Consider the following 17,728-nt stretch of genomic DNA (forward strand, 5'->3'; position numbering starts at 1 on the left):
CGAACGTTGATTGGGAAAACAAGATAAGATTCCCCACCTGCTAATGAGGTAATTAAGTCAACAACATTCACCATTTTCAAATAGCAATGGGCTCTCATTTCTGCTTTCACCATTTCCCTATACTTCTTACAACTATAAATAAATGTCATAAATAATGCTCTTTAATTTATTTTGGTTAAATAAAGATAAGGGAATGATGTGGAGAAATGGACTCAGCCATTTTTATGTGGTAGTTAATGCTTTTTCTAAGATTCTTGTAACCTTGCCCAATATTCTCATTTTTTTATATATAATCTATTTTGGAAACTAAAGATTTTTACTATCATGCACATATATTAAGAATTTTTTTAATTCCTTACATTTTTTATTTTTAAATATAATTAAGTATATAAATACACACATATTACATAATATAAAAGAGAGCAATTCTCTCAAATAATTTTAAAACATGTTTTCTTTCACCAAAAAAAAATCACAAAAAAGAAAATGACCAAAACATATTTTATTAAGGAGCCAAAAGACCCTTATACATTTATTTTATAGTTATATAAATATAAATAGTTATTTATTAAATGTTAAAATAATAAAAATAGTTTTCGAATTGTTTGTTTTAGAATTCAATTTTTTGTTATAAATTTTCCTTTTCAGATATCTATATTATTAAAGTTGAAGTACACATTGAGATTGTTTGGCAATATGGATAGTAATTAAAAAAATAGTATTGTTTGAAAACATGGATAGTAGTAAGTTAGGAAAAAAAATAATGGGCTTATACTACTAAAAATTGGAAGTACATTACATTATATTAAAAAGTAATGAGTCTATGTTATTTGATATATAATATATTCAAATCAAAATAATAATTTAAAATTGATTTATATCAAAAATTCATTCAAATATATATATATATATATATATATTCAAAATTTGATTTTTACTAACATATTTTCTAATAACTATTATAAAAATGTTTTCAATATATATAAGAAAAATACAATACAAAGCCCAATTTCAAACACCAACTTAAATTATGGTTTTTATATTTCACATTAAATTTTAAAATATAATATATGTGATTATTTATATGATTGTACGTATAAAATATTATTAATTATAAGAAAACTTATTTGATGGTACATATAAAATATGATTAATTATATGATAACACATATTTTGTAACCTATGATGACACATATAGGATATATATATAATAGTGATTAGGGGTGGGCGTTCGGGTTCATTTTCGGATCTTTTTGGGATTTCGTGTTCAGTTCAGATCTTTGAGGATTTGGTTCGGATTTGGATAACCAATTTAAATAGGTTTGATTTAAATATTTGGATAGAGAATTAATAATTATTTAAGTATTTTTGGAGTTTTGAGTATATCTTAACTATTTAAGATATTTATGTTTGATTATTTGTATATATTTTCAAGCATTTAAGCGAACTTAAAAGTTTACATCATATATATACGTATTTAAACGAACTTAGAAGTTTACATCATATTTTCAAGCATTTAAGCGAATTTAAAAGTTTACATCATATATTTAAGTATTTACGTTTGATTATTTGTATATATTTGCATCATATATATTCTGGATATTTTTATATATATTAAATCTAAAATAATTAATATATATAAGTGTATAAATCTATTTTGGATACCCAAAATACTTCGGTTCGGATCGGATTAAATTTCAGTTATTCAAATACCAAAATTTTGAATAATTCGGATATTTAATCAATTCCGGTTCAGATTTAGTACTACTTATTCGGATTGTGATCGGTTCAATTCTTCGAATTCGAGTTTTTTGACCAACCCTAAATAGTGACAAAAAAATCAAATAGCATCATATTTTTTTTAAAATACACCCGCACGGGCGTGCGGGTCAAAATCTAGTTTGTTTTAAAACAAAATCCATTTTTCAAATTTTTTTGTTTCAAAGTTTTATTTTTGAAATTCGAAAACTTGTTTTGAAAATATTTTAAAAATTTTATTTTAAATTTTAAGTATTTATTTATTATTTTTTAAAAATCATAAACCCCACCCCAAAATCCACTCCTCAAATCTAAACTCTAAATTTATATTATTTAATTCTAGGGAGATCATTATCTATTTACTTTTTTAATAAAATATTTTGATCATTTTAATCCTTGGAAGCTATATATGTAATAAAAGACTATTTTAGGGTCATCCTAAGAAATTTCTCTATAAAATATCATATAATATAAAAAGCTATGAAAGCTTGCATTGGAAATATATAATGTCATCTAATTTGGAATAAAAAATTTTGCTAAAGGTTAATTAAGTATTATAAAACAGAAAGATTTACTTTTCCGTGAATAATATAGTATATCTGAAAAACCAAAAATAATGAAGTTTATAAGAACAAAAATGACAATCCACGAGGCCACGAGGAGTTTACGACGAAATTAAAAAAAAAATAAAGAAAGCGGGGCACGCTAATTCCACGTAAGACTCTCTGAGTGAATGAAAATAAGTAATTGTGGTTTGGAATGAAAATAAAGATAGGGTTTGGAATATATGAAGTAGAAGATAAGGAATATGGGGTTTGGGGTTTGGGGTTTCGGGTTTTAGGGATTTAAATGGAATACTCGTTAATTCCTCGTATGTTAACGTCGAACTTACGACGAATTCCTCGTAAATACCACGTAGGACAGATTCGTCGTAAATACCACGTAGGACAGATTCGTCGTAAATACCACGTAGGACAGATTCGTCGTAAATACCACGTAGGAGAGATTCGTCGTAAATACCACGTAAAGTAAATGATGAACGCGGCCCACTTTAATTCCACGTAGGACGGAATCGTCGTAAACACCTCGTAACCAAAATCGTCGTAAACACCTCGTACCGTAAAAACTAGAAAAAAAAAGAAGAAGAAATATACTGGATTTACATGTGGCAAGACTTCCAGCAATTATATTACTTAAGTCTCACCAACATAAATTCCAATATCTTCTTCTCTTCCTTTTTTTTCAAATTTTTATAATTTGAATAGGATTGGATTTGAGAGTATGAAGTGAGATAGGGTGTGATTTGGGAGTTTGGGTGTGGGTTGAGAAGGAGAGTTACGGGTATATTTATAGGGAAGCTTTCCTCGGTAATTCCACGTAAGCAAAATCGTCGTAACGTCCTCGTACCTAAAAAACACGGGCCTTTGTAATTCCTCGTAACTTCCTCGTATAATAAAACGCGGGCCTTTGTAATCTCTCGCTGTTTCGTCGTAAAAAAAACACGGGCCTCTGTAATTCGTCGTAAAATTACGAGGAATTTGCGACGGAATGTAATCTTATATATACACCCCGAGCGCTCACTCTTTCTTTCCTCTCTACTTCCTCTCCACTTCCTCCCTGTTTCGTTGCAATGGTAAGCCTCTCTAATTCCTCTCTAATTTGGTTAGTTTAGGTAGATTAGGCGGTTAGTATAGGGAATTTAGATAAGTTTACGGATCTTATGTTATTTAGTGTTGATTAGGTGGATAATGTTGGAAAATATACTGTTGACGGAAATTTAAAAAATTAAATTTTTTTTCTCAGGTTCGAAAAGGTAGACTTACTGCCCATTACAGAGAGATGTTCGGTGAGCCAGGTAGTCACCAACCGACGACTCACATGCCGAGGCGGATGTAACGGCGAGGAGTGATGAATTCTACCGGGCGATTAACGACCCTTAGTTCTTTTTAATTTCGGTTCTTGTATTATGAATTCAAAACTTATTTATATATAAAATATTTTGGTTTTGATTTTTTTAGAATTTTAATTTTATTAATAATTTAAATAATTTTTTTAATTATAATTTTTTTTATTTCTGTAAAATAACGAAACGAAGTAATTTCGTAGCTATTTTGCGACTTCTTTACGTGGAAGCTTAACGAGGTTTTTACGAGGAAATGTTTACAAGGAAATGACGTGGAAAATTCACGTGGTCTTTACGAGGAAAGCTATCAAGATATTTACGTTTACTTTACGAGTATTTACTTTCGAGTTATTTACGTGGCTTTAACGAGGAATGGCTTTCGAGGTATTTACGAGGAAATTTAGCGACGTCCTTACGTGGAAGCTTTACGTGGTCTTTACGACGAAATATTCTTCTTCGCTTTTACGACGAAATTATTTCCTCGCTACGCTACGACGAATTAGCGAGGATATATGCGTTACGACAAACGTATAACGACGAAACGGGTTTCCTCGCTAATTCCTCGTAACACTGCTTTTACGACGAAATCACGAGGAAAACTGCCCTCGTAAAACTTGTGTTTTCTTGTAGTGCAAGAGATCATATTGCAAAAATAAAAAGAGGTTTTTGTTGGAGAGGCACAACTCCAAGAGTCAAACTGCTAAAATACATCATGCTAATCAACCAAGCTAAATTTTTTTTTTTTTGAACAACCCAACCAAGCTAAAATATATAAGATAGAATATGGTGCTACGCCAAAGTCCGGCCTGGAACAATAATTGACTGGAAGCAAAAAAAGGGACTGGTTACGTATAAAAATAGAAATAGTAGCTCCTTATCAGATAGAGTATGAAAAGATACTGCAGTTATACATTCTAGCCTTTCACTTTACCATGCAAAATTTGAAATTTTTGTTTGGGCTATAGAGTGTAACGAAAATTCTATGATCTCGGATGTGAATTTCTCAACAAACTGTATTTCAACTAGTAAAGATAGTGTCAACATCGACGGAGTGAATGTTTGTGGTGTCAACAAACTTTTAGTCTCTTCTCAACATCAAGATAGAAAATAGACTAAAAGGAAAAATCACCCTATCTTTCAGTTTCTCTCCCAACTCTTACGCAACCGCGTTTCTTTCCAGTGGCAATGGTTTCTTTTCTAGCGGTGGATGCTCATCGTCACCTCCAAAAAAGCCCACTACTTCCTCATTCTTTCGGCATCTACCTTGTTTTCTCAGTTCTCAACAAGGAAGATGAGACGGCACAGCTTCGAGACAGTTTTCTAGCAGCATGTGCGGCAACTCTGGGTGGTGCGATGTGTGGCAGTTGGTGGTTCACCGGTTGTTCATGTGCCTTTCTGGTATTCTCCTCTTTTGGGTTGAGATGGTAGCTCGTTTGTTTTCTGTGTCGCAGAATTTTTGCTTGGTGTCAGGGATGTGAGGACTGTCCTGATTCAGGTGAAGGTGCGGTGAATGAATTCGGACGATTCACCCCATATTGGTGGCTACTGTCTTTTCCGCTTGTATCTTCTTCAGCATGGGTTTGCGGCTTGGCCAGATCTCTATGGTTTGGGTTGCAGCGGCGAGGGCTCACATGGCGAAGGCTATGTGTTTGCTTCAAAAGAAGTGGATTTCATAGCTCCTATCTCAGTTTCTTGATTTCCGTTTAATTCTCAGATCTCTGGTAGATCCGGTGTGGCCCATTTGCATCTTTCGTTGCTTGTTTTAGTGTACGACTTTTTAGACAAAAATTATAGCAGTTCTTCTACGAGAGGAGTGAGTCCCGTCGAAGCTCCAGTGGTGAACCAGTGTGGAATAGAGGCAGTGATCCTGGTTTTAGGGACTATTTTTTCTTTTGTGGGAGACAATTCTTGTAGTTGTTTTTGTCAGAGGATGGCGGTTGGAGGCAGCTCTCTAACTGTCCATAAATGCTCACGTTTTTTTAGTTGTTATTCTGGTTTCATTTTTGTGTTAGTTTTTGTGTTAGTTTTTGGAGAACCTATAAGTACTCTCTACATTGAAGCTTTTGAGGGTGGCTTTTTCGGAGGTGCTCGTGGCAACTAAGATGAGGATTCAATTTTTTGGATCTTTGGAAACAACACAAATTTCTGAGTTTGATGCTTGGGATCGGTGTTTCCACATAAAAGATCTTCTGATTAAGTTGTTAAGGCGCATGGTTTTTCTCGATTTCTTCATATCTTTTTGATTACATGCTCTTTGATTATGTTATAACACAGCCTTTACTTGGAATCTTTTCTTTTTAGTTTTTCTGTCTTTTTACTTTCTCTGCAATTTCTGTCAAAATTTTAAATTTATATACAATTTAACATTCTACCAAAAAAAAACATCAACAGAGTAGCTGACTTTCACTTTTCATACTGATGAATTTTAACGATGTAAAAAGTTCACTTAATTTGTGATCAAATATATATTAAAAGCAACTAACACCAGTTGCCGAATAACCTTGTACGAGGTTCTCTTCCAACTATGTTTTGTGTTTATTTTCTTTTACTGATTTCATTTTATGAATCAAGATTAATTTTAGATTACTACAATTATTGTTGGACAAACATATAATTTTTCTATTTAAAAGAGTGTTACATTAAATGTATTGTTAATCAAGATGTAAACCTTGTTTAAGAAAGCAAATATAAAATGTGTTGTATTCGTTTTTAATAAGAAAAATTCCTCAAAATGTTAAGTCGTTTTTAAAAAAATTTGTCAAAAAAATAGCACTTAATGAGAAAAATGACCAAAAAGTTTTTTTATTAAAAGTTAAAAATACATTTATACCTTAGGGTTAACTAATCTAGACTTAGGTTTAGAGGTAAGGGGTTTTAAATTTAAAAAGAAAATTAAAATTTTCAAAAAAAAAAAAAAAAAAACTATTTTGATCATTTTTAGAACTATTTTGTGACAAAAACTTAAAAATAAGTAATTGACAAAATTGCTTTTTTTAATGTTATAGTCGTTTAATTTAAACATAAGTCTCTACCATCCAGTTCAATCTAGGTTAATATGTATTGAAATTTATTTTGTATATTAACAGTATATATATATATATATATATATATATATATATATATATATTTAAAATTTGAAACCTATAAAACAACGGATGAGCGTTGATCAAAACTGAAAGGGAAAAAAGAGATAGCTACTAGCAAGTAGGAGAAGAGTTCAAAACCAATTAGGATTTTGAGATTAGAGAAACTAACATTAAAGGAGTAGTTGTTCGGACAAAGTGGGCAAGAATGATTATACCCATCAAGAGTGGTGGGTGGGAGCCTCGAACCATAGTGTCTATGATATTACATCAAAATCCTAAACTAAGAAAAAGTGGAAATAACCATTTATTTATAGTTGATCACAATGATCTTTGCTAATCAAATCTAGTAATATGGAGAACTGACCACATCTCTTTCTGTGTGAAATCACAAACATATTAATACTTTCCGGAAATGACAGGTTAATTGTTGATTAGTACATGAACGATGATGTCTTTTCTGACGGCTATTGTTGTTTCCTTCCATCTATATTTAAAAAAAACATTCAGTTTTCCAACTCTTGTCATTTTATTTGTTATCAAATCAAAACAATACGTGTCGCATAATTTCGAGCCACCATGGGTGGAATATGTTGCATTGTGCAAATGCTAACATCTGGATTGACTGACTCATGATGAGCTTATTATTATGTTAAATAAAAATGGTCCTTCAGATATAAATATGCTTTCATGTTTTGAAGAGTCATTACCACCTTAACAGTAACTCGGTCAATATTTCAAAGCACATTCGCAAACTAGTGCAGGTGGTCTAAATTCAAGCACATCGTTGGATGAACCCCAATATTCTAATTTTAGTGGGAATGAAAATCGTTATAGTTGGATGACAAAATGCAATTCCACAATCATAAAAAGTCGCAATAATATGAAAATGTCATCATTCTAAAAAGTATTCCATGTTATTCTTGTGTAAGCGAGTTGAATTGATTTGGCTTACTTGAAAAGAAAGAATAACAATAGATGATGATAGATGCATCATCAATGAATGTGGCCATATTGAGAGTTATGGAGCAATATGAGCTTCAACCCTTTCGCTGCAGCTGCTGCACCACTCTCTTCTCTTCTTCCTCCATTGAACGTTGGTTTCTTCCTGTAAGGAAAACAAGTTCGGCTGTCGTACCTTTCTCTTAGCACGACGTCGTCTGCATGACTCCAAGTCCTTCCTCTCGGCAAACTCTCTGGCCACATAAACCTCTCCGACAAGGGATTCTTCAAACTCTCATAGAACTCAAGTGCCGTCTCGCAAATCACACCCTGAATCCAAAACCAAAACATGTTACTATTACACAAAAGTGCTTTGTTTAAAACAAAGTACTGGATACATAATCTTGTTAGTTAATTACCTCTAACATGGCTTTGATCTTGAGAGTTATATCGTTGCTAAGAAGAACGAGCTTTTCATCAATGTTGTTACGGTTTCGGTAAAGAAGTGCACATTCGAGAACTTCATCTTCTGATGTAGGAGAATCGATCTCTGGTGCATAGTTATTCCACTGAAGTGAAAACGGGAATGCAAAGCCATTTGACTGGGGAGTGACTGGTGGTGTTGGTGCAGTTGCTTTGGTTTCCTCTAACGGGCTCTGAAGCTCAATCCACCATTTGCTATTAACCTGGCACTCTTCGATCCAATCCAGAGCTGACGAAGCCATATCTACTGTTCTTCTAAAGAGAACATTGCGAGTACGCTTCGTCTCATTTAGTTCCCTTATCACTGAACAATGAAACCAAATGTGAAGGATATTTCAGATGGTAAAAAACAATTGTTCAAAGTGATTAATCATATAAGAAATAAAGATTTAGATGATTAAGGAAATGATATGTTATCACAGATAAATTCTCCCAGGTCTGTATGATAGAAGCATCTGCTGGATGCATTTACAGCCTGATCGTATAGGAAAAGCTAATTATTTTATGGTTTTGCTTAGAGCGTTAAGGGACAATAGGAACTATTATCAGTGTATGATTGATAGAGTACACAAAGCCAGAGGGTTTAAGGTTTCTACCTGTTCTTGGAACGACCAGGTGTGTCCCCTTGAGACCTTGCAGAAGATGCAGTGTCTTCCTAGAATCCTTGTCGAGGAGTGAAGAAGTGTCCAACACAATGGTCCATTTCATCTTGTTCTTTCCATCAGAAAGGTTCTAAAAGACACAATGAAACTTAAGGTTACTATACGAACTACACAAATAAAAATCAAGGACTTTCGAACTAATTAGGACTTACAGAAGAAGAACGAACGCCCCTAGAAATGTTGTTTCTTGCTGATGCAGTCGAAGGAGCCTCGCTGTATGATTGGCTTTGGGACGATGATTTTTCAAGTAACGGTTGAAAAGGAGCCCGTTCAGCTTTCTTCTTCAGTGCCACAGGCTCTTGCTTCACCTTTGAGTTGCTGCTCATGCAGTGAACTTCTGGTTTTTGCTGCGCCAACAGGTTTTCTTCCACATGAATATCAAAGAATGGTTTACGCATTGCTTTAGAGGAGGAGCTTTTAGTATCCTTAATCTCACCCACTTCTCGCAAGCGTCTTAGCATATGAGAGTTTGGGGTAAGATTCTCCTTATCTGGGGTAAAGATATCTGGTTCCAGTTTATACGCACCATGATCAACAGTCAGATAAATGGACCTGCCACTTAAAGCCTTTCTCTGCAGATGTGCCTTTGCTTGTTTCCCAATTTGTTTTTGCTTTCCTTCACTCTTGTTGGTCTTGACCTGAAGAACAGAAGCATCTTTCCCCCTCCTAGACCAAATGTTGCTTGTGCTTGATATCTTGCATATTTCTATCATTTTATCCATTCACCCATGTGCATTTTGATCATATAGATTAGGATTTAGCCATGTTTAGGTTGCATTTTGCATACATGAGTCCCTATCAGGTATTGGAGTACCACATGGAGTTCTTGGAAGCATTTGGAGCTCAAAATGAAGTGTTTAAGGTGATCATCGGACGAACAACACACTGGAGCGACCTAACCGGAGCGACGCTGTGAAGTCGCTGTGGCTACCCCTCCAGAGCGACCTTACCAGAGCGACAGGGAGAAGTCGCTCGCCTTTTTGGTTCTCGGAGACACGAAATCGCTCTCGGAGCGACCTCTCGCAGCGACCCAGCGAGGTCGCTCCCGAAGCCTGGAGCGACTTGTCGGAGCGACGGGCCGAGGTCGCTGCGCGTCTCAATTTTACTCGAACTTATGATTTCTCAAGGGCCTTTTGGTCATTTCTTTATGCACGTTTTTATTTTCTAAACCTATGTTTTAATACCCTGTAAGCCACCAACAGGAGGATCATCTTTGTTCTTAGAAAAAACCACCAAAAACCTTTGGAAAGTCATCTCTTTGAATCAATTGATCAGTTTATTATTGAAATTCTGTGTTCTTATCTATTTTCTGTGTTTCTCTACATGATTAATCTGAAATCCACCATGGGTTTAAGAGGAATCATGAAGAGTAGTGAGTAATCACCTTTTGAATTCATGGGTTAGGGAGATTAAGGGTGATTAGGTTAGAACTAGGATGTTTTAGTGTAGATCATTCATATTCCCTTGCTTAGTAGAGTGAATATAATGCATCTTCTGAGTTGGCCACTCAGTAGTTGATCCTTAGGCATTTCCCACCCGAAAGGTGTTCGAGGAAATGCCCGAGACAACTCTTCTAAGCTTTTAGCATACTTTGCCAAAGACATTTGTTGTTAGAGATGCTAAGATAGCCATTGGACTTGCTAGTTATGATTGCTTTCATTTTATTCAACCAAAGACATTTGATGATTGAATTTTGTTAGTAAATGAACATTCATCTAGACATAGAGTTTGTTTAGAGTTGTGTCCTAGCTTAAGGTTAATAGATTGATTGATCGTTTGCCATCTTTAGTTCGAAACTTGATCACCCGAGGTCTAATCCCTATATCCATGAGTTCTCTTTTCCAATAGTTAAGAAAGTTTCATTTAGTTATTTCTTTTAATTAGTCATAGTTTAAAAACCCATCTAAATCATTGGTTGCACTTAGATTAAGTGATTACTTGCATTCTCGGTGCTTTGATATCTCTCAGAACTGGTTCGACAATCTTTTATACTACAACATTTGTCTTAGGAGCCTTGAAAACTCCCAACATCAAATTGGCGCCGTTGCCAAATTCTGAGTAGATTTGAACATTGAGATTTAGTCAATTGCTTGAGACTAAGTCATTTTTATTTTCTTTTGTTACTGACTCTTCTTCACCTCCTTTTAATCTACAGGTGTATGAACTTGAGGAGCAGGGGTCCATCAAACCTTGTTCCAAGAGCAGCAGACATCAGAGCTTTAGAGAGAGAGTGTGCTAGAAAGAGAAGAGAAGAAGAACATCAGGCTCAATTGCAGAGACTGAACACTGACATGGGAGACGTTCATCAAGAAGATGCAGGCGTCAATGGCGCTAACAACAATGGTCCACCTAACCAACAGCGAGCAGCTCGACCCATTGGCACTTACGACCGTCCAAACATTCATGGTCATAGATTGGGAATCCGAGCACCCGCTGTGGCAGCCAACAACTTTGAGATCAAGTCAGGACTCCTCAACGTGATTGAGAACAACAAGTATCATGGCTTGGCTCTCGAGGATCCATTTGATCACTTGGACAGGTTCGACAGCTACTGTGGGTTGTCAAAAACCAATGGTGTGTCCGAAGATGCCTTAAAGCTCAAGCTATTCCCTTTCTCTTTGGGGGATAAGGCACGTCAGTGGGAGAAGTCTCTACCCAGCGACTCCATTACCACTTGGGATGACTGCAAGAAAGCATTCTTGGAGAAGTTCTTCTCTACTTCAAGAACTGCTAAGCTGAGAAACGAGATCTCCAGCTTTCAACAGAAGGGCTTGGAAGGTTTCAGTGAAGCCTGGGAGAGATTCAAGGGCTACCAAGCTCAATGCCCACACCATGGTTTCTCTAAGGAGAGCTTGCTGAGCACATTCTACCGTGGTGCTCTCCCTAAGTACAGGGCCAGACTGGATACAGCTAGTAATGGGTTCTTCTTGGGAAGAACTGAGGAGGATGCAGAGGAGCTGGTTGACAACATGGTTAAGAGTGATGCAGTCTACAGTGGAGACCACGACAGAAGCAGTAGAACTGAGGATAAGCAAACGAGGAAGGAGTTGAAAGCTCTACAGGATAAGATAGACATCCTCCTTGCTGATAAAGCTACCCAAGAGCAGCTGCACTTTGTCGGCAACCCAAGCCAAGAGACACCAGTTGTTGTCCATGAAGTTGAGGGTTTGGAAGGTCAGGAAGAGTTGTGTTTCATCAACAACAATGGTAGCTGGTACAAGAAAGAACCCAACTTTCAGTACAACAACTACCAACAGAAATCCTATTCCAACAACCAGCAGAGTGGTTATCAGCCTCGGAACAATCAGCAAGGCAGCTATCAACCTCAGCAGAACCCTCCTCCTGGTTTCAACAACAAGGGCAACCATTCTTCCCAACAACAATCTAATCCCTCTACCTCCACTCCTCAAGTCAGCAGCACTGATGCTCTACTGAAACAAATCCTGGAGTCTCAAACAAGAAGTGAGAAGCATGTTGGCTATGAGTTGAAGAATCTTCACTCAAAGATTGATGGGAGCTACAATGAGCTCAACAACAAGTTCAGAGCTTTGGAGAACCAGTTTGCTGCCATGAACACTCAACAAAATCGCCAACAAGGTTCTCTACCTGGAAAATCTGAGCAAAACCCCAAGGAAACCATGAAAGCTATCACTCTCCGGAGTGGTAAGGAGTTACCTCAGAGAACTCTCACCAAGGATGCTGAGAAACAAAGTGAGGGGGTTGCCATCACCATAGATGATGAAGTGGTGATTGTTGATGAGAAGATCAATGACGAGATCTTGGAAAAGATAGTGGAAGCAAAAGGAAAGGGAAAGGTTGGAGAAGAGAAGAAAACAGTTAAAGATGGTGAAGTCGTCACTCCTGCAAGTGAGAACTCTTTTGTTCCTCCTGCCTATGAACCCAAGCTTCCATTCCCAGGTCGATTCAAGAGGCAGCTGCTAGAGAAGTACAAAGCTTTGTTTGACAAGCAAATGAGTGAAGTCCAGGTCACAATGCCCATTATTGATGCTTTCATGCTGATCCCTCAATACAGCAAGTTCCTTAAAGATGCTGTAGCTGCAAAGAAGAAAGAGATGGAGGGCATGGTGATTCTCACTCATGAGTGCAGTGCTATCATTCAGAGACTGGTCATTCCAAAGAAGCTAGAAGATCCAGGATGCTTCACATTACCTTGTGCTCTTGGACCTATGGTATTTGATAGATGTCTCTGCGATTTGGGAGCTAGTGTCAGCTTGATGCCCCTATCTGTTGCTAAGAAGCTCGGCTTCACTCAGTACAAGAAGTGTAGACTTTCTCTGGTATTGGCTGATCGTTCAGTGAAGTACCCTGTGGGTATCTTAGAGGACCTCCCAGTGATGGTTGGAAATTATGAGATTCCTACAGACTTTGTGGTGCTTGAAATGGGTGAAGAAGCTCAAGACCCTTTAATCCTTGGAAGGCCTTTCTTAGCCACAGCAGGAGCTATTGTTAATGTGAAAGAAGGCAAGATTGATCTCCATCTGGGTAAAGGGCACGTTCTCCATTTCGACATCAAGGAAGTAATGAGGAGGCCAACAATTCAAGGGCAAGTGTTCTACATTGAAGAGATGGACGCCCTTGCTGATGAGCTCCTTGAAGAGTTGTCACTAGAGGACCCTCTACAGCATGCTTTAACTGTAGAGAAAGAGACTGAGGTGATTGAGAACCTGGAGAGTACTGCCTATGGGATGATGCTGGATTCACACCAGGGGTTTTTCAGTAAGGACCAGTACGAGGAGCTTCCACAGATGGTTCACCAAGAAGTCTCAGTCACTCAACAAGAGGACACCCAGCAAGATGACTGGAGTGAGCTTAAGGCACCTAAAGTGGAGCTTAAACCTCTTCCCCATGGTGTAAGGTATGCATTCCTTGGTCCTAATGAAACTTATCCTGTCATTGTGAGTAGTGAACTTACTGAAAATGAGCTATCTGAACTTTTGAAAACACTTAAAAGATTTAGAAAGGCAATAGGTTACTCACTAGATGACATCAAGGGGATATCACCCTCTTTGTGCATGCATAGGATACATCTTGAGGATGAATCAATGACTTCTATTGAGCATCAAAGAAGGTTAAATCCTAACCTGAAGGATGTTGTAAAGAAAGAGATTCTTAAACTCCTAGATGCTGGTGTTATTTACCCTATCTCAGATTCTAAATGGGTATCACCTGTGCATGTTGTACCAAAGAAAGGTGGTATCACTGTGATTAAAAATGACAAGGATGAACTGATACCAACAAGAACCATCACAGGTCATAGGATGTGCATTGATTACCGAAAACTAAACTCTGCATCTAGAAAGGATCATTTTCCATTACCATTTATTGATCAGATGCTTGAGAGACTTGCAAATCACCCATTCTATTGCTTCCTTGATGGGTACTCAGGATTTTTCCAAATCCCCATACATCCCAATGATCAAGAGAAAACGACATTCACATGTCCATATGGTACCTTTGCATATCGAAGGATGCCATTTGGTCTATGTAATGCTCCAGCCACCTTTCAAAGGTGCATGATGTCAATTTTCTCTGATCTGATTGAGGATGTTGTGGAGGTATTTATGGACGATTTCTCTGTCTACGGATCTTCGTTTTCTGCTTGTTTGTCAAATTTGTGCAGGGTCCTACAGAGATGTGAAGACACCAACCTTGTGCTGAATTGGGAGAAGTGTCACTTCATGGTCAAGGAAGGGATTGTGCTGGGACACAAGATTTCAGAGAAAGGGATTGAGGTGGATAAAGCCAAAATCGATGTTATGGTTGGTCTGCCTCCACCAAAGACAGTGAAAGACATCCGGAGTTTTCTGGGTCATGCTGGATTCTACAGGAGGTTCATCAAGGATTTCTCCATGATCACTAGACCTTTGACCAGGCTGCTGTGCAAGGAAGCTACCTTCAATTTTGACGTGGAATGTCTGCAAGCTTTCAAGAAGCTGAAAGGTGAACTCGTTAGTGCCCCAATTGTCCAGCCACCTGATTGGGATCTCCCTTTTGAGATCATGTGTGACGCCAGTGACTATGCTGTGGGAGCTGTTTTGGGGCAGAAGAAAGATGGCAAAACCCATGTGATCTACTATGCCAGCCAAACCCTCAATGATGCTCAGATGAGGTATGCCACAACAGAGAAGGAGATGCTGGCAATTTTTTTTGCCTTTGAGAAGTTCAGGAGCTACTTGGTTGGATCTAAGGTCGTTGTCTACACAGATCATGCTGCTTTGAGACACCTTTTGGCCAAGAAGGATGCAAAACCCAGGCTTTTGAGGTGGATCCTTTTGCTCCAAGAGTTTGATATGGAGATCAAGGACAAACCTGGAGTTGAGAATGGAGTTGCTGATCATTTGTCCAGGTTGAGGGTAGAGTCTGGTATCCCTATTGACGAAGGACTTCCTGAGGAGCAGATCATGGCTATCGAAGCAGTGATAGCAGTTTGTGAGACTGGTAGGAAGCTGGAAGAAGTCAAAGCAACAGAGGAGAAAGAACCTTGGTATGCTGATTTGGTGAACTACCTAGCCACAGGAAGAGAACCTCTGAATCTTGTGGGCTATGCCAAGAAGAAGTTCTACAAGGATGTGAAAAGATACTACTGGGATGAGCCCTACCTCTACATTCTCTGCAAGGATCAGCTTTATAGGAGAGTGGTTGCAAATGAGGAGATTGATGGGATCCTTGCACAGTGTCATGGATCATCCTATGGAGGTCACTTTGCCACTTCAAGACAGTTGCAAAAGTATTACAAGCTGGATTCTGGTGGCCACATATGTTCAAGGATACACAAGACTTTGTTTCGAAGTGTGATTCTTGCCAAAGAAGAGGAAACATCACCAAGAGGAATGAGATGCCTCAAAATCCAATCCTTGAAGTTGAAGTGTTTGATGTGTGGGGTATTGACTTCATGAGACCATTTCCATCATCTTTTGGCAACAAATACATTCTTGTGGCTGTTGATTATGTCTCCAAATGGGTGGAAGCCATTGCAAGCCCCACCAATGATGCTAGAGTTGTAACCAAGATGTTCAAGAGCATCATCTTTCCAAGGTTTGGAGTTCCAAGAGTTGTAATCAGTGATGGAGGTTCCCACTTCATTAACAAACTGCTTGAGGGACTTCTCAAGAAGAACGGTGTGAAGCACAAGGTGGCAACTCCTTATCATCCCCAAACAAGTGGCCAAGTTGAGATTTCTAACAGGGAGATCAAATCTATTCTGGAGAAGATTGTGGGGATTACAAGGAAGGATTGGTCCAATAAGCTTGATGATGCACTTTGGGCTTATAGGACAGCGTACAAGACACCACTGGGCACCACACCTTTCAACCTAGTGTATGGAAAAGCTTGCCATCTGCCAGTAGAGCTTGAGTACAAGGCACTATGGGCAATAAAGTTGCTCAACTTTGACATCAAGAGTGCCAAGGAGAAAAGGCTTTTTCAGCTACATGAGCTTGATGAGATAAGAATGGATGCTTTTGAGAACTCAAGAATCTACAAGGAAAAGACTAAAGCTTTCCATGACAAGAATATCCTGAAGAGAGAGTTTAAAGAAGGAGATCAAGTTCTTCTCTACAACTCTAGGCTGAAGTTGTTTCCAGGAAAGCTTAAGTCAAGGTGGTCCGGTCCTTTCAAAGTCAAAGAGGTTAGGCCATATGGAGCAATAGTTTTGTGGAGCACTGATGGAAGAGACTTCACAGTGAATGGACAAAGGGTTAAGCTCTACATGGCTAATGCACCAGAGGAAGATGGAGTTTCAACTCCACTGTCTGATCCTACCCCGGCCTAATCCAAAAATAGGCAAAGTCAAGCTCGAGACTTAAAACAAGCTCACTTGGGAGGAAGTCCCATGCGTATCCTTGTATATATTGCATTGGTATTTTCATTTTTTCATCTTCTTGCATAAAAAAAAAAAAAGAGAGAGAAGTTGTATGCAGGTACTTGATCGGTTCAGTTTTGAGAAGGAGTCCTGCGTGGGAGCGAGGTCTCACAGCGACACCTCAGAGGTCGCTCCAGCTGGGAGCGAGGTTTCGAGAGCGACACTCCAAGGTCGCTCGCGTTTTCGTCGTCAGATCATGAAAAATCGCCTCAGAGCGAGGTCTCGGAGCGAGGTCGAAAGGTCGCTCCAGCTGGGAGCGACGTTATGGGAGCGACACCTCGGAGTCGCTCGCGTTTTCGACGAAACGGAGCTCAAAAACTGACACGGAGCGACGTCCTAGAGCGACACCTTGAAGTCGCTCCAGCTCAGAGCGAGGTTTCTGGAGCGACACTCCAAGGTCGCTCGCGTTTTCGTCGAATCACGACGCGAGGAAACGACCCGGGAGCGACCTCTCCCAGCGACACCCTCACGTCGCTCCCGCACCGGTTCAGGTAAGTTTGCTAACTCTAAACCCCGGTTTAATTCAAGTAAACCGACCCTAACCACCCTAAACCGAACCGGACGACCCTAAACCTACCCCAACCCCCGCGACTCCATCTCTCTCACTCTCCCCTCCTCTCACAAACTCACAAACTCTCTCCAAACTCACCCACACCAAAATTCCCAAAACTTTCTCAATTCTCACCCAAATCAACTAGTTCTTGTTTCTAAATCCAAGCTTTCGCCCCTGTAGTCTATTCCTCACCACCCATTCACCATTTCCTTTCATCCAGAGCAAGGTATTGAGTTTTTAAATTCAAATTCGTAGGTCCATGAACCCTAGAATTTGAAAGTCGAAATTTGGTCACTTTCTTGCTAGATTGTGGTGAAATAGACTAGGGAAAGCTTATCTATCAAGTTGGGTTGTTGAATTAAGGGTGAAATTGAGTTTAATTTGCACTTTGGCCAAATTAGGGTTCATGGATTTGGGAAATTTCGAATTTGACCTTAGTTGGGTGTGTTTTTGCGTGAACTA

The 17,728-nt window shown here is 38.3% G+C and overlaps 2 protein-coding genes and 1 non-coding gene across 3 annotated transcripts in view; 1 reads left to right on the plus strand and 2 right to left on the minus strand.

Moving 5' to 3' along the window:
* The window catches only part of LOC117128145, a 734,122-nt gene extending 720,371 nt beyond the window's left edge, over positions 1-13,751 (plus strand). The window contains exons 2-3 of the mRNA XM_033279905.1: positions 12,675-12,682; positions 13,574-13,751. The gene's annotated coding sequence lies outside the window, so the exon portion shown is untranslated. The remainder of the gene's footprint in view (positions 1-12,674; positions 12,683-13,573) is intronic.
* Positions 7,537-10,717, minus strand: LOC103849393 (FHA domain-containing protein PS1). The gene is made up of 4 exons (XM_009126161.3): positions 8,984-10,717; positions 8,766-8,901; positions 8,106-8,473; positions 7,537-8,016 (listed from the first exon to the last, which is right to left on the minus strand). The coding sequence occupies exons 1-4, from the start codon at positions 9,551-9,553 to the stop codon at positions 7,741-7,743; spliced, it is 1,350 nt and encodes a 449-aa protein (XP_009124409.3). The 5' UTR covers positions 9,554-10,717; the 3' UTR covers positions 7,537-7,740.
* On the minus strand, positions 11,564-11,670 carry LOC117128636. Its single transcript, XR_004452030.1, has one exon. It is a non-coding gene; the product is annotated as a small nucleolar RNA R71 (small nucleolar RNA).
* Positions 13,752-17,728: the final 3,977 nt, after the last annotated feature.

Source organism: Brassica rapa, chromosome A09, assembly GCF_000309985.2.
Source record: "Brassica rapa cultivar Chiifu-401-42 chromosome A09, CAAS_Brap_v3.01, whole genome shotgun sequence".
Lineage (NCBI taxonomy): Eukaryota > Viridiplantae > Streptophyta > Magnoliopsida > Brassicales > Brassicaceae > Brassica > Brassica rapa.